The following is a 25,756-nucleotide window of genomic DNA, read 5'->3' as shown; positions in this document are numbered from 1 at the left end:
TGGTAAAGAATCTGCCTTCCAATGCAGGGGATGCGGGTTCAATCCCTGTCAGGGATCTAAGATCCCACGTGCCATGGAGCAACTAAGCCTGCCACGCCACAGCTACTGAGCTCACGCACCACAACTACAGCGCCCACATGCCCTGGAGGCTGTGTGTCACAACTAGAGAGAGAAAAACCCACAAGCCACAACGAGAGAAGCCCACGTGCCACAAAAAAGAGCCCGTGTGCTGCAACTAAGACCCAACGCAGCCAATCAATCAATCAATCAATTAAATAAATAAAAATTTAAAAAAGGAATGCCTGGATCAATTTATTTAAAAAAATTTGATGGAGAGATTAAGGTGGTTTATGAATATAGGTCCATAAAATGCTTTTGACAGATTCATCAGTGTTGGAATAATTTGCTTAAGATTTTTATATTCATAAATGTGGAGTCCAAATATTCAAAAATAATCTTTAGATCAAAAGAGCAAAGTCAAAACACTGGGGTCAAAACATCCTGTGTACCTAGTTTTGATCATATATTCAGTATTAATACATTCATAATCATTAAATGCAGATGGACTGCACTGATGGGTATGTTCTGTGATGATTTTAGGCAAGCAGCCTACAGGTCATCCTGGAAGATGGCCACATTGAACTGAGCACCAGGGACAGCAGCAGCCCGATTTTCACATCTCCACAGACGTACATGGATGGTGTACTGCATTACGTGTCCATAATAAGCGACAACTCTGGGTGAGTGGAATGGCTCTTCTGCCAGAGCGCTAAGAATTTTACTTTATTTCGTTTAATGGAATCTTCTAGTATCTTTTCTGAGAAATATTTGGCCTTAGCATTGACACTATTTTACTAGTAAATCTTGGCCTTCTTCCTGGTTTTATATCAATTTTCTCATTTAAAAAATCAACAGTTGGGCTTCCCTGGTGGTGCAGTGGTTGAGGGTCCGCCTGCCGATGCAGGGGACACGGGTTCGTGCCCTGGTCCTGGAGGATCCCGCATGCCGCTAAAAAAAAAAAAATAGTTTAGTGAGTTATTTCAGGTAGAAGATTTTGCGTCTGAATCAGACACTCGTTGCCCACCTGGCGAGAATCGTTTTCCCCAGCTGTTCTCACTCCTGTTTTGTTTTCCTCCTGTTTTTTTAGGCTCCGGCTCCTCATTGATGACCAGCCTCTGAAAAATAACCAAAGGCTGCTAGGCTTTTCAAATTCCCAGCAATCCCTGCGTCTGGGCGGGAGTTATTTTGAGGGCTGCATCAGCAACGTTTTCATCCAGAGGTGGGTGCCGTTTTCTGTGCATGCACAGCTGATGAGAATGGCCTGTGACCCAGGGGACTTGTCATGGCAGGCTGCACGCCGCTCTCGTCCCGCTGACTTTCAAGATGACCTCTTTGGCACGATACACACATTAAAAGCAAACTAACTGAAAGCTTCTGGGCTCATCCTACCTTCGTAGGAGCAGCCTTGGAACACAACCTTGGAAAAGGTTTAATTAAAATTTACTTTCCGATTATGGCCTTTTTAGATAAGCGCAAAACTCTCCCCTGGGCAGAGGGAGAGCCCAGGACTGGTCATGAACCTTAGGCAGCCTGTTAGGAGCTTGTGAGCTGCCATCAGGGTTCAGGAAAAATCATCAGATAAAGCAGATTTACCCGTGAGATTTTCCTCCTGAAATGCAGTGAGATAAATGCTTCCACAGACTCACTTCTGAGGTTTCCTCTTGTTCACCGTCATTCTAGGTCATCCAGTGTCTGTGTTTGTCCTCTCTGCATATTTCATTTTCATATTTCTATGTGGCTCCCACTCCAAAGAACTATAATATTCTGGCTTTGCTGCAACGCTGGCTGTTCAAGGCAATAAAAGTTTCCCAAGGCCTTCTGCTGGCGAGGCATGGTGCTGGATATTGAAGGGAAGGCAGAGGTGGGTACAGCACATTCTCATCCACTATGAGCCTAGTGTTTCCTCTAGATATCCTGTACAGGGAGGAGATGAACGTTTACCCAGAAATCAGGACAGTAAGAACGTGTAGTTTTGAAACAAATCCTCCCCGCTAGTGTGTCTTCCTTGATATGTCAGCGTTCGTTTCTGCCCTCATTCCAGATTATCAGAGAGTCCCGAAGTCCTAGATTTGGCCAGTAAATCCACCAAGAGAGATGTGTCCCTGGGAGGCTGCAGTTTAAACGAATCACCTTTTCTAATGTTGCTTAACGGGTCTACGAGGTTTAGCAAAACCAAGACTTTCAATATCCACCAGGTGAGTATCAAAAAACCTTACCCTGGGTTTTGCTTCTTTCCAGATGATTCTCGTAAGAGAGTCCTGCCTCACCGGAGATGTTGGGGAGGGAGGGATGTAGGTCACCTGATCTGGTGGTGCCCAGTGCCTCCAGGAATAATGGGTCATCAACAGGTGGATGACACCAAAAGGTCAAAGTGGTTTTTGTTTTAGCTTTTATTTTGTATTTTGAACGTCTGACAGTTTTTGCAGTCATAGAACAAATAGACCCTTGACTGCGGTTTCTCAGTGTCTGCAGCTGATGTCTTGCTCTTTTGACACTTCTGCTGTGTCTCCAGCAAGTACAATGATTGTCTCTGGGATACAGGGCTCATGACCCTTCTCCTGCCCACAGACACTCCTCTGCCTGCATCCTTTGACGAGATACACACACGCCCCCAGGCCTTGCCAAGACCAGCGTGGCTTGACCTTGACCGCACATTAGAGACACCTGGAGAGCTTTTACAATCCCAGTGCTTGGGTTGCATTCCACTCAATTAAGTCAGACGCTCTCGGGATAGGTCCAAGCGGCAGGAGTTTGTAAAGCTCCCGGGTGATTCTAGTGTGTAGAACTAAGAGAGGCTGAAAGGAAAGGAAATTCCTTGTTTGGAGGAGTGGAAGCTTTGTCATACATTGAACACAGGGTTAGAACTTAAAAAAGTTCCTTGCTCTGCCTGAGGTCTACAGTGTGACCTCCCCATATCTGAGGTTACAATTAATGTGATTAATGGATAACACTGAACACCTCCAGTGTGCCAGGTGCTACGCTAAGCTCTTTAAGTGGATTTTCTTACTAAATCCGCACGTAACCGTATAGGAGAAGTACTATTACCAGCCACATCTCACAGAAAAGGATGCCGTGGCTTAGAAAGGTGAGCAGTTTGCCCAGGCTCCCACAGATGGAAGGCAGAGTTGGAATTCAAACCCAGGCGACCTGACCCCAAAGCCCAGGCCCTCTCGAGAGCAATGCACTTCCATTCAACCCACTTTTCACTTAACATCAATCACATGCTGCTTGTCTGCCAATATTTCTCCTGCTGCACAATGATTTGGGGAGATGGAGAGATAGTACATAAAAAGAAATTTTTTTTTTTTGCTTTAAGAAGAAATATATTTCATAAATCCCAAAGGGTTGTCATTTTACTCTCAGGAAAAGAACACCTTTAGACCTGCCCCCTCAGGAATGAAGTCATAGATTCATTTATTTCCCTGTAATGCTGAGAGTTACTGAGAGATTAAATTAGCGCAGTGATGGTGGAGATGGAGCGAAGGAATGGATTCAAAGCTATATAGAAGATGGAATGTACCAGACTCTTATAATAATTGAAGGTGGGCGGCAAGGGAGAGGTGGGAGTTAATATAATTCTGAGGCATCTGGATGGATGGAGAAGCCAGTTATGAAGAGATGAAAAGGACAAGCCTTTGGAGGGAACGAGAATGAGTGGAGTTTGTGGCATATCGAGTGACAGGTGCCTCAACCAGGTGGAAAGCTGGTAGGAGATTGTCAGGTGTCTCTGGGGGCCTCAGCAGAGAGAGTGGGGCCGGGGCTATTGATGGGGGATCCCCAGTGAATACACTGTATTTAACGTTCCCCCTGTTCCGTGCAAGCCCCCAGATTAGGTGGAATAAGACATTAATTCTGCCTCCGAAAGCCCAATGCAGAGACAAGGCGACCAAGCTTTGCGGTTAAGTACCGGATTTTGGTGTCAGACTTCCTGGCTTTATCCCTTACTACGTGTGTGACCTTGAATGATTATCTAACCTCCCCGTGGGTCTGTTTCCTGCAGCGTACAGGAGGATATAGAACAGTAATATCTCACGGTGTTGTGAGGGTCCACTGAGGTAATACATATAAAATACGTGGCACAGGGTAGGCATGCAATAACTGTTAGCTGTTATCGTTACTATACACACGAATAACCTAAGGGACGGGGACAAAACGTGCTCCAGGAGTGGTACGCCAGCTATTTTCCTGCTACAGAGATCGGGGGGTTCCTCTGGAGGAGGTGATGCATAGACTGGGCCTGGAGCAGGGGTTGAGTTTAGATGAGTAAACGTTGTTGCTACGTGAGCAGAAGCCCAAAGCCGGGAGGCAGGGTGTGGTGGAACTCGCAGGTATAGATGCTTTGCGTGCATTCTCTCTGATCTGCACAAGCCTTCACTCTCTCTCTTTCAGTTCCCACCACACCCCCGTGAGAGCAGAATAGAACGCCAAGTTTACACGTCAGGAAATTGAGTCTCAGAGAGGTTAAAAGAAAAATGTGCCCAAGAGCACCCAGTAAGTAAACTGTAGAGTCAGAATTGAAACTCAGGGCTACAGAATCCCGAAGAGTGTGCTCTTCATAGGCACTTGCTCAGGGGGAGGTAAGCTCAGAGTCACATGCTGCAGCCGGATCAGACAAGCCTCCGACGGCCTGATGTAATTTTGACATTTTTTCTGTAGTCAGCGTGAAGCCATTGAAAGGAGTGCTTTAAGCCATGTCTAAAGACGAATAAACTGGCAGCAGCCTATGGAATGGTTTGGCCTAGGAAAGTTCTACAGACGTGGCGTCAAACTGGCAAATGGTCCAGGCAAGACGGTCAGCAGCCTGACTTTCAGGTAGAGGGACTGGGAGTGAAAGGGAAGGAGTGGAAACAAAATATGTCCCGGAGATGAACAGTAGGACATGGAAACAGAGCACGTGCAAGAGGCCAGGTAGGAGGGTGTCCATGATGACCAAGGTGTGAGGCCTGGGTGCCTTGAAGGATGATGCTGCCGTTAAGAGAATTAAGGAAAAGTTGGTACCAAGAGTGTGTATGAAGACTGTTCATCTTGATGTTACTGCTGCTGACACACGAGAATCTTTCAGGGAGGGAGTGGGCCCCGCTGGTGTGAGCCCCCGGCAGGAAGCTCCTGGAGGATCCAGGCCTGGCTGTGATTTTCAACAACTCACTTAACTTTCTGGTGATGGAACATCTCCACTCAGCAGATAACTGGTATTAAGTCTGCATCCCAAGCATCCTCTCCAGGAATCTGGTCAGGTTGGAGAACCTGATCCTGAAGGAATCTGAACTGTTAGGAAGACTTCAGCCGCTAGGGCTTAACCCTCTGTGGGGATCTATAGTGTCGCATTAAGGGACAGCTTGAGGATGAGTGTGCTGCAGGCCTGGCCCGCAGGACTGGGCTCTGCTTCCCCACAGCCATCCTGGCTCCATCCCGCACAGTTCTGGGCTACGGACAGGGCGTTCCCTCACCGGAAGCACAGATCTGTGGCTTTCTCTCTCCTCTGGAAGGAAACATTTCTCAGAGGCCCCGCTCCCTGACCACCTCTTAAGGCTCGTTGGCCAGGAGGGTGTCACATGCTCGCTCCTGAACCAATCCCCAGCAGGGAGAATTCCCATCACTGGCTTCCAGGAATGGAGACCCCCACTGAGCCCTGAGCCCCATGGGAGGGACTGTGGACCCCTCATCAAAATCTGGGCTTTGCAGCAGAGAAAAGAGGGGGAGGGGCTGGAGAGTCTCAGTTCCTTCCAACAACTTTTCTAGTCTCATGTGATGTTTATGATGCTTGTTCTTCTGCATTAAAACTCATTCCTGTTAAAAAGTTCAAAGCATCGTCCAGGTCAGGAGAGACTTCTGTGTGGGGGTCAACTCTGAGGAAAGTGGGGACAGGCTGTGGTCCCCTCCTGTTCTCTGGGTTCTTTCACGGCCCTGCTGCTAAAGCCCAAGTGAATGGCCTGGAGGGGAGATGGCAGATTGGCGGCTCCAGGTCCACTGGCTGTCTGTGTGGGCCTCAGTGCCTCCTGAGGGACACTGTGGTTCTTCTGAAGCTCCATGGAGGTGAGGTGCTCTGGGTATCCACTGGTCCCATGTATAGCAGACCTGTGTAGGATGGGAATAACATGCATCCTCCCCAAGGATGAATTCATCTCTATTGAATTCAGCTCTTAGGATCACAAGTCAAAACTGAGCAAGGCACTTAGCAAGGTGGGCATTTTCCAACTCTTGCCTCTGATAATCAGCTGTCCTGATTTTTTTTGTTTCTCTCCCACACAGCCATGGTGTGACACACCAGCCGCCTCCCCAAGGAGCTTGAAGGTGAGGGGAGATGCCCAGTCTTGCCCACCGCTTCCAGAGGCCCAGGCCAGCCACGGAGCCCTCAGGTTTGGGGACAGTCCCACCAGCCACTTGCTATTCATGCTTCCCCAGGAGTTGCTGAAACCCAGGTATCATTTCATTTTCCTGCCCCAAGCCAACCCCAGAATCTGATTCTACCCTAGGGCAGGCTGGCCGGCACGACAGCAGGCACCTGTCACCAATGAAGGGGGCACTACCACGTTTGCGAAAAGAGGTGCTGGCCTACCTAAGACACACAGCCTGGGGGCCCGAGCCTGCTTCCTCCCCGCAAGTGGGAGGCACACGTGACACGTGCTGCTCAGAGGCTGAAACAATCAGCTCGGCTCTGGTTTAGAATTGACGGTGTTCTAAAAATAAGGCTATTTCTTTCCAAAGGTGCTATTTGTTGCTATGCTAAATCACCTTCTCCCGCATTCTACAGTTAGAGGAAAATCATTCTTTTAGGAAGACTTGGTGTCAGATCCATCATTTTTAGAGAATACATTTGGATTTTTTTGTGCTAACAAGTTGCATCTCTTTTGGGGAGGAGGGAATAAGCAGAGATATTAATTCTGTCAGAAAAAAAAAAGTAGGAAAACAAGGCTTGTCATTTTCATGTGATTCGAAGGAGACATAAATAAAAAGGTGCCCAAAATTCCTTTACGACTTCTCTACAGAGGCAGAATGGCCCAGGGGTCCAAAAGGCCTGGCTTTAAGACCTTGGCTTTCAATCCACCCACTCAGCCGCTTGCTGGCTGCGTGGCCTCAGGCCACAGGCCAGTTCACATCCTGGGGATGCAGAGGTCAAGATGGGATCAGATTGCAAAGGAGTTGTTATTCCTGTGCAGAATAAAAGGGGGAGAGCAGGAGCTGGCAAGGAGAGCCTTCAGCTGAGACACAGGCCTGAGGCCTGTGAAAGGAGAGGGAAAGGCAGGCGTGGGTGGGACGAGCTCAGACAGCAGGGAAGCTCCGAGGGAGTCAGGCAGGCCGGCGGGCCTCACAAGCGAAGATCACCCTGTAGAAGAGTCCGGTGTCGGGCACGACGGCCCGGCTCTAGTTCTGCCGCTGAGCTCAGTGCTTGGCGGGGGTCACCTGTGTGCCACTGCGGTTCTGAGAGCGTGGCAGTTGCGGGCTGCCAGGCCGCCGTGCCCCCGCAGCGGGGTCTCCTGAAGGGAACTCTGAGTGGCAGCTCCACGGCCACCGCGGGCTGCTGTTCAACTTTTCTAAGCCTCAGCTTCCTCTCCGTAAGCTTGGCATAATTATGCCTGTCTCACATGTTTTTGCAAATTGCCACACCTCTTCGAACCTCAATTTTCTCATCAGTTAGGTGGGGTTGCTAATGTTTCCCTTGAAGGGAGGAGAGGTCATTGCTTGTAATGAGCTGGCCCTTGGAGGTGCACTCAGTAAGCAAGTGCATATTCACAGGCAGGTGTGAAGCCTGGAAAGGGGAGGGGCCGAGTTCTAAAGGAGACCCTCGGCCAGCTGCCGGCATCTCCAGTAGACCCGTGGAAATTCTGGGGATCCCTGATTCGCCAAAACTGTGCTAGTCGGAGACAGACAGATGGCAGAAGCGGTGACCCTCTCAGCCCCTCCCGGGGCTTTTCCACTCCGCATCTCTGCTCTGTTGGTCAAGTTGACCGTAATAACAGTCTCCCTGCAGATGCTGCCCACGCTGTCCTCTTCCCGGCCTCCCCACTCTCCAGCCCCCCTGCCTCTGCCCTCCCCCTCCCTCCGTGGCCCCTTTCTTACATCTTCTCTCTCAGCACATTCACTGTGGTGAGTTATCCGGCTTCTTCTGATGATTCGACCCCAGCATCTTCCTGTCCAACACTGAATTATATATAATAAATGGAAAAAGTAACATCCTTAAAGGAAAGCAGAAAAAAAATAATCCTTAGTAAATATAATTTAAAAATTATTTTAGTCCCCAGTATTGTAGCAATCAGAGTATATTTTCAGGATGTTGCAAGATTTGGACTATTCTATTATTCTCATTCTGGTTTCTAGTCTAGAGACTTTTGGCCTCTCCTGTAAAACCCTGTACGACTATTTTAACCTCTGGATGAATGTATAAAAATGCTACTTTGGTCTCTGTCTTTCCCTCCTATCCTCCAGCAATAAAGACTCATAGCTACAGTGTCATATGCCAGGATTTGAAGCTACTGGTGTCATTTTTGGGTGTGAGTTAGTCTTTTCTGAAAGAAAATTGCTTTAAGAAATAATTCTGGAAAGCAAATGTCAAGTCTAATAACCAAGCCCACACATGTAAAGTGCTTTCATTCTGTAGCAAGTTCTACCATCCTCCTTAAATTGGCTAACCCTCGTATTCCAAACCTCCGCACTAATACACAGCTACACCAAGAGACATACTGAGCCGTGTCACCGTCGGCTTGGTTTAATTTCACAAATATAGATTTCTTTTGCCTTTTGAAGAACTGTACCCTCAAGGAAACTTGCATAGCTGTAGGATGAAAGTGCACGTCCGTGTTTGCTCAGCCTCACGGTATTAAAAAGCAAAGAGATGTAACGGTGTAATTATTTCTTCCACTTCCTGATTCTGCCTCCGCATCTTCCATTTGCCATTTAATTCAATTCAGTAACTCTTTCTTGAGGGCCTCCTGTGTATCATGCACTGGGGATACAGCTTTAAGCAGGGTAGACCCCGTACCTGCCCTCTGTCTGGTGTGCACTTGGACACAGACCACGAGGAATGGGTGATGACAGCCTTTTTTTTTTTCTTTTTTTGGCTGCGCCACGTGGCACGCGGAAACTTAGTTCCCCAACCAGGGATGGAACCCATGCCCCCTGCTGTGGTAGCGCAGCATCTTAACCATTGGACCACCAGGGAAGTCCCTGATGATAGCCTATTGACACCCATATCTCCCATTACCTTTTCCCAGTACACTTGTAGGCACCCCCTCAGGGCACCTACACACCACAAACCACTCAAAGAATGAACCATCCATCGCTGCGTTCCCAGTGCCCACCACGGTGCCTTGTACATACGACCCACTCATTACATATTTGTTGAATGAACGATGGATGGATGTGAGTTTGCATAGAAAGCAAAGCTTGCTTAGCCACACATACCTATGATATGTAACCATCATGCAAAGGAATATTAACTTTCGCTCTCTGCTTTTACTGCGTGATGTTTGCGTAATTCCTGTTCCACCATAGAGGAGGTATTAAGGTCCGAGAAATGTTAAGGGTAGGTGGGAGAAGGTGGATCCGGACTCCTGTGCCACTGTGTTAAATATGTCTTACGGGAAGAAAATGCTTACCTGATGCTTAAATCAAATCCTTGTTATTCAGGTTGTCCCCCGACTTCTCCTCACAACCTTCCTCTCCCTGCATGTATACAAAGTAGAAAGCGTGTTCACTGGGTTTAACAATCGAGGCTGCTCGGTGAAATAAGCCAGTTGCAAAAAAGACAAATACTGTGTGATTCCACTTCTATGAAGCGCCTAGAATATTCAAATTGATAGAGGCAGAAAGCAGGATGGTGGTTACCAGGCGCTGAGGGGAGGAGAGGATGCAGAGTTGTTAATGTGTAGAGAGTTTCAGTTTTGCAAGATGGAAAGAGTTCCGGAGGTTGGCTGCACAGCAACGTGAAGGTGCTTAACACTACTGAACTGTACTCTTAAAAATGGTTAAGATGGTAAACTTTATGTTTGGTATATTTTACCATAACTTTCTAAAATGTAGATTTTTTTTTTAAAGTAAGGCATCTTCCTTCTTGCCATGTGCTGGGACTTAACGCCACTAGCTGAGTTTGTCATAAAACTTCCTCTTATTTCCCAATACGGTAAGGAAATTATACAACAAAACTTTTAGCAGCTGAAATACAATGGCTTTTAAAACTTCCCAGAGAGACGGTCGTTTAATCAAGAAGTACCTTAGTTTATTCATTTAAATAAGGAGGTTTAGGGTTTTGTTCCTCACTGTCTCTCCCAGCTACGGAGATCTGAAGAAACACTAAAAGCCTCTTATTTTCCTCCTTCGCCTTTTGCTTTCTTTTCCCCACAGGTCACAGTTTGCCGTGGACTTGCAGACAACGGCGTCCAGAGGGCTCGTGTTTTACACAGGCACTAAGAACTCCTTTATGGCTCTTTATCTTTCGAAAGGACGCCTGGTCTTTGCACTGCGGGCAGGAGGGAAACAACTGAAGCTCAAAAGCAAAGAGAAGTGCAGTGACGGGAAGTGGCACACGGTGAGAGCTGGGGCTGCCCTAGAGCCTCCGCTGGGGCCAAGTTCACTGCTGAATAGCTGAAGACGGGAGTCTCAGCGTTCTTCCTGGCAAGAGGGCACAAGTACTGGGAGAGCTCATGTGGTCAGAGGCACTGAGCGCCCCAGCGCCTCGGCCCCAGAGACTCCTGAACGCGCCATGTGTGGATGTCATCCTACATGCCGAGACGGGCTTTCCTCCCTGCTTCTTTACCCGCCGCCCCCAGCCCCCCATGCACCTCCCTGGGCTGCACCACTCCCCTTGCCTATTCCCACCCTTTGCTCCCTGGACCATTTCTCTCCTTCAGGACAGTTTCCAGTCTCCAGGCCCCCTGTGAGTCTGGAATGCCTTCTCTGTAGCCAGCCCAGGTGTAATCACCCACATCCCTAGCATCTCAGCTCTTGCCTGAAGCCATCCCAGGGTTAAAGAAATACAGTTTAAGGCAAGAAGGGACCTATGTATTTTTGTTTTCTGACGAGGGAATTGGAACTCAGAAAACTTAAGTGACTTGACAAGTTACTCAGTCATTCAACAAATATGTAATAAGCTGCCATCCTGGAGCACATAAGCAAAAAAATCCCCAATATAATGTCAGCTACTGCTTTGAGAAAACACTAAAGCAAGGTAAGGAAGTGGCCGAGTAGGGAGACTGTTTCAAATAGGACAGTAAAAGAAGGCCTCTTCCAAGAGATGACAATCAATCATATAAAGTTATAGGAAGGATTTCCAGGCAGAGGGAACAGCAAGTACAAAGACCCTAAGTTAGGAGTTAGCTGAATGAACAGAACAGAAAGGATAAGAAGTGGGATTCAAGAGTGAGGCAGGGGGACTTCCCTGCTGGCACAGTGGTTAAGAATCCACCTGCGAATGCAGGGGACACGGGTTCGAGCCCTTGTCCAGGAAGATCCCACATGCCGCGGAGCAACTAAGCCCGTGCGCCACAACTACTGAGCCTGTGCTCTAGAGCCCGTGCGCCACAACTACTGAAGCTCATACGCCTAGAGCCCGTGCTGTGCAACAAGAGAAGCCACCGCAATGAGAAGCCAGCGCACCGCAATGAAGAGTAGCCCCCGCTCGCCACAACTAGAGAAAACCCATGCACAGCAACGAAGACCCAACGCAGCCAAAAATAAATAAATTAATTAATTTAAAAAAAGAGTGAGGTGCAGGCCCAGGTCATTTAAGCATTGAAGGCCAAGGTGAGGATTTGGGATTTTATTCTGAGTCTCTCTGAAGCTTTTAGAGAGTCTAAAACTAAAAAAGCATTACACAAACAGATTGATATTTTCAAAACCCTCTTTAGCTAAAGTGTCTAAAAGGGAGTAAAAATAGAAGTAAGTAGACCAGATGGATGCTATTGCCTTTGGTTCAAGAGGCTGAGGTAGAGGGGGAGAGGGTAGACCACCCAGGATGTGTTCTAAAGGCAGAGCCAAGAGGTTTGGCTGATGGAAAGAGAGGAGTCAACATCAAGTCCTGTGATTTTGGACCAGTGACTGGGTCAATAGTGGAAGCTTTGCTGAGAGGGAGAAGATGGGCAGGAGGTAGGTGTTGCTAGGCAAGAGTGGGAACTCTGTTGTCAACATCCTGCGGTTGAGCTGCCTATCAGACCTTTAAGCCCAGGTGTCAGTAGATGGTAGAGGCCAGAGGTCACAGCTGGGCATCTACACTGGGGAGTCATTTGTGAATAGTCTCGTAGCCATGAGGTGGCAGAGTCCACACCAGAGCCCAGGGATCCTGACTTTTAGCAAAGAGTTTAAAACACTTGATCCTCTTGTTGGGAGAGGAGTAGCCATTGGCCCCTTGCTCCAGGACCCCTGCTCAGAGGAGCATGTGGCTTTCTCCCGTCTCAGCTCTGCACACTCTCTTCCTTCCTCTCTGTTGCATGGATGTATGTTTATTTATGATCCTTTGGTTCTTCAGTTATTTATCTTTTGTATAAGTTTCCAGTCATGTATATTTTTGTTTACTTTTGAGAAATCTTTTTTTAGTTCATGTTTTAAGCTCACTCTGTTTAATATCTGACATAATCTCACAAAATGATGATGATGATACTGTGGTGAAAACTCTTGATTTTTCAAAGCTACTTGAAGGGACAGAAAAACTTTAAAAAAAATTTCCTGTGACCACTAATAAACTACAATGCCAGTTGTCAAAGGTAAGAATACGATTAATGTATTTTCTTTATCCTTAAGGTGGCATTTGGGCAAGATGGAGAAAGGGGGCGCTTGGTTGTGGATGGTCTGAGGGCCCGGGAGGGAAGTTTGCCCGGAAATTCCACCATCAGCCTCAGAGCACCAGTTTACCTGGGATCGTCTCCTTCAGGGAAACCAAAGGTAAATAGTTATGCTTCAGAGCCACAGATAAGAACAAGTCACCCTATAAACTTTATAATTATACCATATATTCAAGGATATCAAAATACTTTATTTTAATAACTGAATCTGTATTTTAATGTTATTTGGTGACTGAAATAAAATTATCTCAAGAACCAAACTTGGGGAAAATTTGGGTTAAGGAGAAAGTCACAAGTCTGTCTGTCCCCAAGAAGGAGGGGTGCGTACCAGGATTTTTCAGGTTCAAAGGCTCCGATGGGACCGTGGCCCCAGGGTGGCGTTCTGTGGGTGCCCTCCCCCTGTCTTCTCCACGTGGCCAGAGGGCTCACTGCCCCTGATTACTTGGGGTGGCTGAACCCGCCTGTCACTCTTCTCCCAGATCTGCCTTTTTTGCACACAAAGTGAAGATGGCCCGTCAACAGCTCCGGCCCAGGAACCGTCCTCCTCCAAACGTGCTGCCAGGCGCTGAGCCCCTCCTGCCCCTTCCCACTCCGCTGGTGCCCATTCTGGTGTGATGTGTGCTAGCAGCTGGGGGGAAGGGCCGAGACTGAAATCTGGGCCAGAAATGGACGTAATCAAAGCAGGTCACTTCTGCCAGCGTGGAGTCTAGGCGGTCAGGCTAACGTGGCCTTGACCTTGGTATCTCCACAGGACTCAGCCTGGCCCACTTGAGTTTTGCACTGTGGTTTGGGCCAAAGCCCCAGCAAGTCAAAGTACTGTTTTATTTTGTTGTATGTAATAACTTTTATATATGTATCATAAATAACATATAACATGATATAGTGTATGTATTATGGTATCTAATACACATATAACGTATAACATGTTAATAATTGCTAAAGAGGATACTCAGTGTTTGCTTTTCTGCAACCTCTGTACCTTTTTCCCTCTCAGAGAAATCACAGGATGGGGTAGTGATTCGGGGCACAATTTGGGTGCTCTTTTTTTTTTTGCGGTACGCGGGCCTCTCACTGTTGCGGCCTCTCCCGTTGCGGAGCACAGGCTCCGGACGCGCAGGCTCAGCGGCCACGGCTCACGGGCCCAGCCGCTCCGCGGCCTGTGGGATCTTCCCGGACCGGGGCACGAACCCGCGTCCCCTGCATCGGCAGGCGGACTCTCAACCACTGCGCCAGCAGGGAAGCCCTGGGTGCTCTTTTGACTTGGGTAAATCACACTCAACATCCTAAAATCTGAGACAATCAGTAGCACCCCATTTACAACATCCTTTACCAGCAAGGTCCTATTCGCAGCCTTCCTTCAACCTGAGGGTGCAAACCGCCGAATACCCTCCTCCATATCCTTTCACAGGGAGGCAACATCCAATCAGCCAGTGGCTGCCTCCAAATACCAAAACCTGCAGCCAGGCTTTGGTGATTCCGTGTTAGGTTATGGCCTGAACTGGAGAGCCTGAGCGTGGTGTCAGATACAGACTCTTTGTTATACATGACGGCAAATCTGAAGAAAGTAACATTTCTTAGGGGCCCCAATCAGTACTTTGTTGTTGACACTGACACCACATGCACCTATAATACCACTAGATTCCCTTAAAATTACCATGTCTTGCATCCGTCGTGTAGGTATTCCAGAGTCCTAAAGGCATTTACTCCAGAAGAGAGTAGAGGGATTTTATTCAGTGATTTTATTAACTTTTTTGAGAATTTCCTGAAAGTTATAGCCCCTTTCTCCAGGAAAATACACAGACATCTGGTATATAATTTAAGGGGTCAGAGAACCCCAGAAGCTCGTCCCTGAGCCCCAGGTGAGGAGCCCTTGTTTCAGGCCAGCTTTCGGCAGCCATGGGGGCTCCACGCAAGCCCCTTGATCCCGCACCCTGTGTCTGACCTTGACCCTGTGGCATTCGTGATTTGTTGATGGTGCGCTGGGCCCAACAGTGTAGGGAGCTTTCTTACCCTTCATTATTTTAGGAATGTTTTGGCCTCGTTTTTCAGCCGGCCGCCCTGCATTAAGCTATCACACGGGCTCATGAAACCCTAAGAAGTATTTCGTACCTGCAAAGAGACGGTGAGATCTGGGAACAGCAAGGTGGCAATTTCCCCTGTTGCAGCTCTGACTGTGGCCCAGGGTCAAGTCACCCTCTGTATTCTTGTTTCCACGCTAGGTTGCCATCTCCATTGCCCCTGCCCTTGGTTTGATGGTACATTCAAACTTCGACCACCCACCAGACACCTGGTATCTGGGTTTTCTGGCACTGTGGAGGGAGCCAAAATGGAGCCAGTCAGGCCCACCTGACTCTTGGAAGCAGGATGGATGAATCCCCCTCCTTCCTCCTCTTTTGGACAACTGCCCCTGCCCTTAACCTTGGCTGTGCATGGATTTCTGGGAGTTGTGGGTAATACAGTTTGCTTTCTCTTCTGCTTGGTTGCAGACCCTCCCCCAAAACAGCTTTGTGGGATGCCTGAGGAACTTTCAGTTGGATTTGAAACCCCTGGACACCGCTTCTGCAAGCTTTGGGGTGTCTCCCTGCTTGGATGGCCCTTTGGAGAAAGGCATCTATTTTTCTCAAGAAGGAGGTCATGTCATCCTAGGTAAGGAGCAGTTTGGAAGGCTTTATATCTTTATAGCTTTGATTCTGAAGAACTCTTATCCTTTTTTTGGAATTATGATGTTTAAACTATTATTTGTTTGTTTTTGTTTTGAAAGCCAACTCCGTGCTTTTGGGGCCAGAATTTAAGCTTGTTTTCAGCATTCGCCCGAGAAGTCTCACTGGAATTCTAATTCACGTCGGAAGTCAACCCGGGGAGCACTTATCTGTTTATATGGAGGCAGGAAAGGTGTGTAGCTGTCAGATGACATGGGAAGGGTGTGTGAATTTATATTAGAACCAGATTCCACTTCTGGAGACCATGGTAGGTGGAGTTACGGTAGAGAGTGGAATCCAATCTTGTATTTAAGAGGCCTGACTTCAGGGCTGACTTACCCTTTTCCTTAAGTAATTTGGTCATCGTGTTTTCTGTTCTTCATCTTTTAAATTGGGCAAATTCAAACAAGCTGGGCTGAATTCCGGCTCCACCACTTAGTTATAGGGCCCTCGGGAAGTTACCTAACCTCTCTCTGACTCAATTTCTTTATCTTTAAAATGTGGAGAATGATGCTTATATTTAAGGGCTTTTGTCAGGAGAGGAGAAGCTGCCATATACTCAGTAAATGTTCATTTTTCTCACCTCCCCTTCACCCTTGTCACACCTCTACTTTTATTTATTTTATATGAATATTTATCAGTAAATGTTCATTTTTCTCACCTCCCCTTCACCCTTGTCACACCTCTACTTTTATTTATAAGGGCAGCACCAGAGTTCATGGGATGGATTTTCTCACCAGCCATCTACACCATGTCACACCCTTGCCCATGCCCCACATCCGCTGGGTCAGCTTCAGATTCCCTTTATCCTCTCTACACAGCTCACCAAGCCCTTCTGGTCTCTGCAGCCAAGCCGGCCACAGGGTCTCCACCCAGCCTTCCTTTAACTTTTCATGGCTTCCTTCTTCAGCCATGTGCTTTTGCTGCTCCATCTTTCCCATTGCTCACAGGCCTACTCAATATCTTATGTTCACCACCCACGTTTAATCTCTTTCCTTTGCAAAACAATCTCTTTCAAACCAAATCCTTCCAGGAAGCCTCTCTTAGTTAAGGCCTTAAAGCAAAGATTGATAATATAGCATTTTCTTTTACCTTTATCCTTCCAGTTTACTGAATGTGAGGGAAGACTCTCAGAATAAAATACAGTAGTCAGAACTCTTGGACACTTTTTAGTTAAGTTACAGCTTTAAGTCTGAGCAGGCCTCTTGCGGGCCCAAGAAGCAAGGAACTATGCTTAACGGTGGTTCAGACAAAGCTGGCTTTTCAGGGGAGGGGTTGGGGAGCATCTTTGGTGAGAGCTTCTGGATAGGAAATACTCCCCCCAACACGAAATCAAGACCTGATAACCTTCCTAACAGCTGTGACACTGCTTAGCTTGAAAATTGCCCGAGAAAAGGCTGCACTGTCTGCTTACATGCAAATTAGATGTAAATTACTTCTCAACAGGCTGATTTTAGCCCTCTCGTTTCATTGACCTTGATTCAGCCCCTGGAGAATCCTGGCCCCAAGTGGGAATGCGGGATTCTGCACAACAGCACGTTGAGTGCCTGACCCCTGACACGTGCCCAGTGCAAACTCAGTCAGTCAGCTTGCTGAATTCCTTGGACGAGACCCCTCTTTAAGTCCTGCGTTCGTGGAATTATTATAATTGGCTGCCCCTTGCAGGCGGGTATAGACCTCAGCCAACGTTTTTGCCTTCCAGATTGTACACGTCCTCCTAAACAGAGCTACTGTCACATGCTAATCACTAAGGCAGATCTTCGGTGCTAATCAGTAACCTTTGAGTCAGGCCTGATGGGACCGGGGTAGGGAGTCAGTGGGAAAGGCTCCTTACCTTTGGCAGTAACTTCAGGCCAGGCCCTGGGTTTGCAGCTCACTTGCCTGGAAAGGGGTGCAACAGAGAGATTCCTGCAAAGCCTTTGTCCCTCTATGGTCACCTGGTGCGGGAGGGTGTACCCATGTTTCAAGTGCTCCCGGGCGGTCAGGGTGCAAGGGCTGGGAAGGAAAGATGGCAGGAAGTGGGCCCCACCTGCCTTTCTGAAGGAAATAGGAAAATACATGTGTGTTCCAGGTCACGGCCTCTGTGGGCAGCGAGGCAGGTGGGATCCTGACATCGGTCACACCAAAGCAATCTCTGTGTGACGGACAGTGGCACTCGGTGACAGGTATGACATCCAGTAGCCTATTGTTCACAGACTGAAACAGTCTCCCTTTCCATCTGGACTCGAACATCCCAAACGCTCCCTCAGTTCATCCATCCATTAGCGTCTGACCAGGGTCAGCCCACCAGGTTAAGGTGCTGGGAACATGTCTATTCTCAACTCCAGTCGTATTTATGTAATTCACGGCTCCAGTTCTCCATAACACACTGAGTTTTTTTTTTTGAGGGGGGGGGCGGTGTGGAACCCAGCAAACTGATAAGCTATGTTTGTTTTCAAGGTAGCATAACACTGTGATTGAGATTTTGCCTCTGAAGTCAAAGAGAACAGAGGTCAGGTCTCAGTTCCAGCCCTGTGAGACCTTGGGCAAGCTACTTAATTTCTCTTTATCTTCAGTTTTCTCATCTGTACAACGGAGGTAAAAATAGTGTACACCTCCCAAGGTTGTGAAAATTAATGGGATAATGAGTGTGAAGTGCTTAGCAGTGTCCAGTACGTCCTAAGTGCTCAGTAAATGTTTGCTCTTACTATAGGTAAAGTTCATTGTTGGGTTATTTTTTTCAACAACATTTAATATTAATGCCAAGGATTTAGACAAACCACTTGACGGGGAGCAGGCATAAACTCTCAAGTCGAATCTGCTATTTTAGGAATAACTTGAGCATACAAGTTTGGAGATATATTAACCTAAAATATCTTTTGTTAAAAGTAGCTGCCTCTTGGCTAATTTGAAAGCTAACTGCATTGCAGTTGGTTAAGATTGTTGACGCTGGAGGAGTTTTATTTGGGAGGGTCAAAAGCCACTGTCTTTGGAGTCCGTTTTCAGCAGTCAGTCAGTGTCTTCTTGGAAAGAACCAGAGATCACGTGAAATAAGCACTGGCCTCTGGAGACAGGAAACCAGGGCTTGAATCCCAACTTGTTTAATTTATAACCAAGCCATGTTGCCAAGCTCCTAAATGATGGAGGGTCACAGTCTCTTATCTGAGAAACGAGAGTGATGATATCTTCCTCACAGATTCATTTTAAGATTAAATTCTGTAATATACGTGGAAGCACCTAAACAGCACCTGGTGGGGAGAAATTAGTTGAATTTGTGCTTAGGTTGATGGAATTCCTGCGAGCCGTGCTCCCTCAGGTCCAACAGGAGTGAGTGAGAAAGAAGCCGATGATGATGCCCGGTGTAGACATTATACAGTGGGCAGGGCTCTCAGGTGATAGACCTGACCTGCTTTCCTTCCCTGCAGTCACCATAAAACAGCACATCCTGCACCTGAAACTGGACGCAGACCATAGTTCCACCGCTGGACGGCACCCCGTCCCCACTGCCCGCACGCAGGAGCATCTGCACATTGGCGGTGTCCCAGGTAACTCCTGTGCTGACTTCTACACCCATGTTGTCCCACGTCAACTCTTAACATCTCCATCATAACCCATGGATGGGGGCATCACATTCGTTGGGATATCAGCAGGGGCAGCCGTTGGCTGGACCGTGGAGACAGTGAGACTCTTTCTCCAGCTTGTGGGGAAACCGGACTGCCAGCAACAGAACGTTTCCCAGCAGCCCAGGCCACGTGGCTGCTGCTTCCACTTGTCCCAAGCCTATAATTTTTTTTTTTTTTTTTTTTTTTTTTTTTGTGGTATGCGGGCCTCTCAATGTTGTGGCCTCTGCCGTTGCGGAGCACAGGCTCCGGATGCACAGGCTCAGCGGCCATGGCTCACGGGCCCAGCCGCTCCGCGGCATGTGGGATCTTCCCGGACCGGGGCACGAACCCGTGTCCCCTGAATCAGCAGGCAGACTCTCAACCACTGCGCCACCAGGGAAGCCCCCCAAGCCTATAATTTATAAGCCTCTCCTAAGAGCCTGCATGAACCTAGAAGCCTGATATCACAAAGAATCAGAAAAGGGCCTGAGAAACTGGTCTCCCCCCTCCAGGCACTTAGTTATGGTGACTTATTAAGCTGTGTGGAGCCAGAATGGGGGAATCAGGCAGGGTGATCAGAGTCAGGTGAATCAGAGTCAAGTTCAAGACTGGAATTTTGCCTGGAAAGAGCCTTGTCAGCCTTCATTGATTTATGTGCCTCCAAATGGTCTGGTGGTTAATTTTATAGGTCTTCCATGACCCATGAAAAGCACTAGAGTTCAGAGTCATTATCTATCGATTTGGGCTGTGGAATCTCCTTCTCTGAAGGATGTGCAGAGTAGCCTTGTGCTTTCACAGCAGGGGCTGTGCTGGGTGCCTGCTTAAAGCAGGAGAGGACTGGGTGGACTGAGAGCCTGGGTCCCTTTAGCTCTAATAAGACCGTTTCTTAACGGAGTGCGTCCGCTTGACAGTATGAGTGAGCCATCGAATGCCTCTCATTTTGTCTTGCAGCTAATTTGAAAACCCTGAAGCTTCCCGTGTGGAGATCCTTTTTTGGCTGCCTGAAGAATATTCAAGTCAACCACATTCCTGTCCCTGTCACTGAAGCTGCAGAAGTTCGGGGGACTGTCAGTCTGAATGGCTGTCCTGACCACTAACTCAAACCCATCACAAGGCAGGGAAGTTCACCTCCGGAAGCACTGATTACCCAACACCCCTCCCTCTCCCCTCTCAAGGTCGTTCTGACTTAAGACACCATCCCGATGGGTTTATTAGCAAATGTCATTTTTAATTCCAACCACACATACCCATCATTTTGGCATTCAGTGCTACATATCTATTTTACATAAAAATCCCATTTCTTGAAGAGGATGAACAAATCCTTACATGCTTCTGGTAATATCACTTTCCACTAAAAGTTTGATGTCTTTTAAAGAACACTGTTTTCCACTTGTTAAAAAAAATAAATATCTTTCAAAGCACTTTAAAAATACAAAAATTTTACATGTGTTAAGATGTTATAATTTATGGGGTTAAATAAATGCAGTGTACTCTTCAAATTATGATGTTTTATTAACATAAAACGATTGGCTTGCTGGTCATTTTTAATTGTATTAATTCTTCAGCACCTGTTCAATGTGCCACGTACAACGCAGTTTTCTACAAATAATCACCAAGCACATGCTGGTGAGGTACTGTGTGTGCTCAGTGTTGGATCTACAGTCGAGGAATATGCACTCCAATCGGGGAGACACATACTGTTCATAAAATAGTAAGTAACAAACTGAATAAATGAACCTGTAACTCCACTTGGCTTCCCACGTACAGTCTGCTGCCAACCAAGTCTAGATTATGATTATCAATTCCTTGAGGGCAAAAACTGTCTAGTAGAGGAGCTGAGATGAATGTACTGTATATACTATAATTAAAGCTTTGCATGAGAGGCTAACAGAAGTCAATGGGAAGTAAGAATCTAGTTTTATCTACAAAATAATGAACCATGTACTAGACCAATATTATTACCCAGCACCACTCTCACTAGCAAAGAAGGCTATGCAAGCACTTCTGTATCTCCTGCATAGTATTTGCTCATCAGGACTAAAACAGTTCTAAAATTTGGATATAGTAATCCTATGTGGTATCCTTACAGCTACCTGCCCTCCACCTCTGAAACTGAGGCACGTTCCCTTCGAGCCAGTGCTCTTTTATGGCCCTCACACTGCCGTCCCGTGGGCATGCTTTCTACCTGCCATACCTATGCAAACATGAACCGTTCTCCTGGAGAGGTAGCCAGGTCCCCATCGCAGGGGGTATTCAACAGAGGCTGGCTGGTGGGCTGTAGGGATGCTATGCTGGGTCCGAGGCTGAATTTCATGACCTTAAGTCATGTGCTTTCCAAAAACATTGATTTTCAAATGAAAATCCAACCAGGTGATGACCATCCAGACCCTGAGTCTGCGTGAGGCACATCCATTTCACCTGCCTTTGGCAGGTCTACAGGAAATGGCTGATTCTCGCTTCTGGGTTCCTGGTGTTGACTTAAGTGAATCTACAAAGTTTTTCATTAGTACTTCCCAGATTCATTTTAAAGGGGCAGTTAAGTCTTCGTTAATACCACTGCTCTTCCCTCCATTTTATGGTAGCTGAAAGAACAGCTGTCCATCTGCATTTGCTGAATATAATCCCAGCCACCAGAAAGCAGCAGAGGGTGTCACAGATGGAGTTTGAGACCCAGAGCGCTCAGCGTGGCTCTTCTCAGATTGTAAATGTCTGTTCTCTGAAAGGAATGCTACAGCTTCTCACCTGGACCCTCACGGGAAATACGTGTAAACTGTGAAGTGCATATAAGAATCATCGCTATTATCTTCCTCCTGGCTCACAGCCTATCACAAATTGGGCTGACCTTGGGGTGAGAGGCCTAGGGGTCAGCAGGATCACCGGTGGTTGACCCTGACCCGTTCATGACGCCTCCACGGTTGGTGTCATTCTGGTCCAGGCGAGTGGGGCCTGGATTGTGAGAAAATCAACTCACATCTCCCGAGGTGACAGTCACTTCAGGGGCACCCAGGGACTATGGAGCAATCGTGTGCCTTCGTGGGCTGCCTCCTTCACCTCTTGACCTCATTCCTCAGGATGTAGGGCGGTTGGGTTTTTGCCACACTCATGATAACCCCATGTCAGAGGATGGCGGCCCCGGGCAGGACATGCTGACCTTCCCATCCTCCCAGGAAGGAAGTCACCTCACTTCCCCACAGGGAACTTTGAGTCAGCGCCTTTCTCCCTCCCACCAACCCTGCCCAATGCTGCCCTGTAAAGAACCCCAAACCCCAACTTCTGCCATTCCCACCACATTCACTCCCCTCTCTTCCAGCTCCCCAGTTCTCTCTTTACTAATTCCAACTTTGGGTGGGTCCATGCTAGCCCCAGAAAGGCCAGGTTCTCTCTCAGGAATGAGAGCTTAAAGCCAGCATATGAGTGGAACCATTTTCAAATAACATTATGATATTGAATACAAATGGTATAAATATTGGTTATAGAAAAATTATAAAATCACCCATAATCTCATCACTCAGAATTCTATTTGAATTTGGTTATATGTCTGTTATTCGATTCTAAATGCATGTATATTTCCTTACAAAATGACAATTATACTGTAAATATTATTTTTATGTTTTTTTAAAACTATATGGTGTTTCCCAAGTCTTTGTGGAACATTCCATCAGATGAATTTATTATAATATATTTAACTAACCTCCAATTATTAGGCAACTGGGTTGTTTCAAATTTTTGCAATTATAAGCAACACCAGAATGAATAAGTCCTGGAATGTAAACTTACTTATTTTCTTAGGATAAATTCTTAGAAATAAAACTACTAAGTCAAAATACATGAACCTTTTTGTTTGTTTTTGGGTTTTTTTTTTGCGGCACACGGGCCTCTCACCGCTGTGGCCTCTCCCGTTGCGGAGCACAGGCTCCGGACGCGCAGGCCCAGCGGCCATGGCTCACGGGCCTAGCCACTCCGCAGCATGTGGGATCTTCCCGGACCGGGGCACGAACCCGTGTCCCCTGCATTGGCAGGCGGACTTTCAACCACCGCGCGACCAGGGAAGCCCTACATGAACCTTTTTATATTTGTTGTTAGCTATTGTCAAATTGCTTCCTAAAAGGTTCTATCCCCTTACATTCAAATCTTTTTTTAACTGACTTTAGCCCCTGACATCACTAAATACAAACTCACCAAGATCAGCTCATGGTCTTCAAAACAGGGAGCAGTGTTTGGATCATGTCAGCTCACAGGGATCCGCCATGCTCCAGGCCCATCTGAGCCAAATGCACACCACCTGGAAATGCAGGGGCAGCTGATGGGCTTTGACGGGTGATTCCGCAAAACGCCTTAAGGGAGGGAGCAGTTCAGTCCTTCCGGAAAGGAGCAAGGCACTCCTCCGAGGCTTGGAAGAGTGGACTGTGCTCCGTGATCGGCCGCCAAGCCTCAGCCGTAGCAGCTTCTTCCTCCTTCACCTTGTAAGTTTGCTTTCTTTGTGATTGAAACGTTCATAAGGATTTGCTCAGGCAAAATTTCCAGGACAAAAGCTCGAGTCCCCATCCCTCCCATCACCGTGCCCCCCAATAGACATCCAAAACAGGAGCTTGTTGGGCTTCCCTGGTGGCGCAGTGGTTGAGAGTCAGCCTGCCAATGCAGGGGATACAGGTTTGTGCCCCGGTCCGGGAAGATCCCACATGCCGCGGAGCGGCTGGGCCCGTGAGCCATGGCTGCTGAGCCTGCGCGTCCAGAGCTTGTGCTCCGCAATGGGAGAGGCCACAACAGTGAGAGGCCCGCGTACCGCAAAAAAAAAACAAAAAACCAAAAACTCGTTTTTCTTAACATGAATGATTATGGTAATAACAGTGGTGGTAGGTGACAGGTGTGTCATGTTTCCATTTTCTTAATTTGCCAAACAATATAACTTCTCAGCATAAAAATTCTAGCATAATGTCTGCATGCCTTTGTATGGAAGGCAGAGACAGAATTGGAATATCCCTGTTAATCATTCTCAGAGTGAAAAACAATTATTCTCCCAGAGTAAAGGGCAGGGTCCTGAGATGATGAATACTATTTACTGAAAATGCTTTTTTTCTCCTTTGCTCATGAAGACTTCTATGACCCCAGAATATAAAGTGTACCTTTCCGTTGCCAGAAGGTTTTATTTCCCATAAATTTTGAATGTGTGGTTTATTCTGCTCTACATTGAGTCCTCGATAAAATGAGACTTGGGAGTTTCAGGGGGGAAAGGCTGGAACTTTCAGTCTTCATGAATGCACACGATAGCACAGCACACACTGATTAAACCACCCCTGACTCAAAAGGCTTTTGCTAATTAATCAGTAACGAATCGTTCCATACTCAGGGAGCGTGCATTCCTGGACAGTAATAATGGAGCTGGGTGTCTGGTGATGTAGCTTGGTGTGTTGTCCATTCCAAAGGCAAATCTCAGTAGGAATTTAGTATTCCTACAGGAAATATGCTTCCTCAGAAATAAAGTCTATATTCTGGAAAATAAGTGGCTGTGTTATCTAGCATTCAACTGCAGTGCTGTCAACAAAATGAGATCCTTAATGTCATGTTTTTACAATGTCCTTGGTGAGGGGGAGGCCCCTGACAGGGAAGAAAGTGTCTTATGGGACTTCAGGGCAGCTTCCTGGACCAAAAAGTCCAACTGCTGCTGTGATAGCTCCTGACAAGACCAGACCCCAGAAGGATTTGTCTCCTGCTGCACTGTTCCCTTGTCATCCATCTCGTCCCACTTCCCCTCCATAAGAGCAAAGCCTCTCAGGAAAGCCACCTCCACCTTCAGGAAAAACCTTTGCTCTTGGAAATCACTTGGCTCTGAACTACTTTTCGTTCCCTTGGTCCTATAATTCCAGTTGCATTTCAAGCATGCAAGCTTTTTGTCATGTGGTTTCGAATATTCTAGAAGTTTGAGGGATAAAAAATTAAGTCTTTTACTTCAGAGTTCTTCTCTGAGAGTTAACTGAGATGATAGATGTAAGAATGTTGGGAGAATATCACTGTTAATTTTACCACTGTTAAGAACACTGTAAAACATGGAGCAGAGGTATCCAAAGTTGGTACTTCCTTATGGCTTTAGTTACTCTAGGAGAGGAATTCAAACGTCTAAAAGCATGAAAGCTGGGGTGCCTCTGAGAAAGCACTGACCCCGAGTGGCGTGATGGTACCTCACTGTGTCCAGGTCTTTCTGAAAAGAGGTTACCATCTCCCATCTGCTCAACAGGCTAACGTCTTTACTCCAGTCCCATTTCTTGTCCCCCAACTTGGACAAGTGTCTCCCGCCTTTAACCTTTTTCTTAATCAGCTAAGTTTCCATAACAAAACACCACAGACTGGGTGGCTTAAACAACAAAAATTTATTTTCTTGCAATTCTGGAGGCTAGAATTCCAAGAGCAAGGTTCTGGCCTGTTTCCTTGACTATGTCTTGCCGCCCACTGTGGGCGCTCTTTGCAAAGTAGTTGCCCAGTTTCTACCGCTGTTGCCCGTTAAAGGCTCTGCTTTTACCTCAGGGACATTGAAAGGCTGCAGCCAGGGAGCTTATAGGAGCTGCCACCACGGGATCCCCTGAGAGCGGGAGGAATGGTGTTGGCTGTGGGTTGGAGACGTTTGGGGAGGGGAGGCAGCTGAGCGGGCAAC

The 25,756-nt window shown here is 47.2% G+C and overlaps 1 protein-coding gene across 1 annotated transcript in view; it reads left to right on the top strand.

Moving 5' to 3' along the window:
- Positions 1-20,640, top strand: part of LAMA3 (laminin subunit alpha 3) — a 241,953-nt gene extending 221,313 nt beyond the window's left edge. The window contains exons 65-75 of the mRNA XM_079943103.1: positions 601-740; positions 1,148-1,279; positions 2,102-2,255; positions 6,310-6,479; positions 10,399-10,582; positions 12,790-12,930; positions 15,317-15,476; positions 15,592-15,722; positions 17,601-17,694; positions 18,934-19,053; positions 20,062-20,640. Of these exons, the coding sequence (XP_079799229.1) occupies positions 601-740; positions 1,148-1,279; positions 2,102-2,255; positions 6,310-6,479; positions 10,399-10,582; positions 12,790-12,930; positions 15,317-15,476; positions 15,592-15,722; positions 17,601-17,694; positions 18,934-19,053; positions 20,062-20,207 (1,572 nt within the window). The 3' untranslated portion in view covers positions 20,208-20,640. The remainder of the gene's footprint in view (positions 1-600; positions 741-1,147; positions 1,280-2,101; positions 2,256-6,309; positions 6,480-10,398; positions 10,583-12,789; positions 12,931-15,316; positions 15,477-15,591; positions 15,723-17,600; positions 17,695-18,933; positions 19,054-20,061) is intronic.
- The last annotated feature ends 5,116 nt before the right edge of the window (positions 20,641-25,756 follow it).

The sequence above is a fragment of the Stenella coeruleoalba genome (assembly GCF_951394435.1).
Source record: "Stenella coeruleoalba genome assembly, chromosome: 14".
In the NCBI taxonomy this organism is placed as follows: domain Eukaryota; kingdom Metazoa; phylum Chordata; class Mammalia; order Artiodactyla; family Delphinidae; genus Stenella; species Stenella coeruleoalba.
Note: the sequence above shows the minus strand (reverse complement) of the source record. Positions and strands in the feature narration are given on the sequence as shown.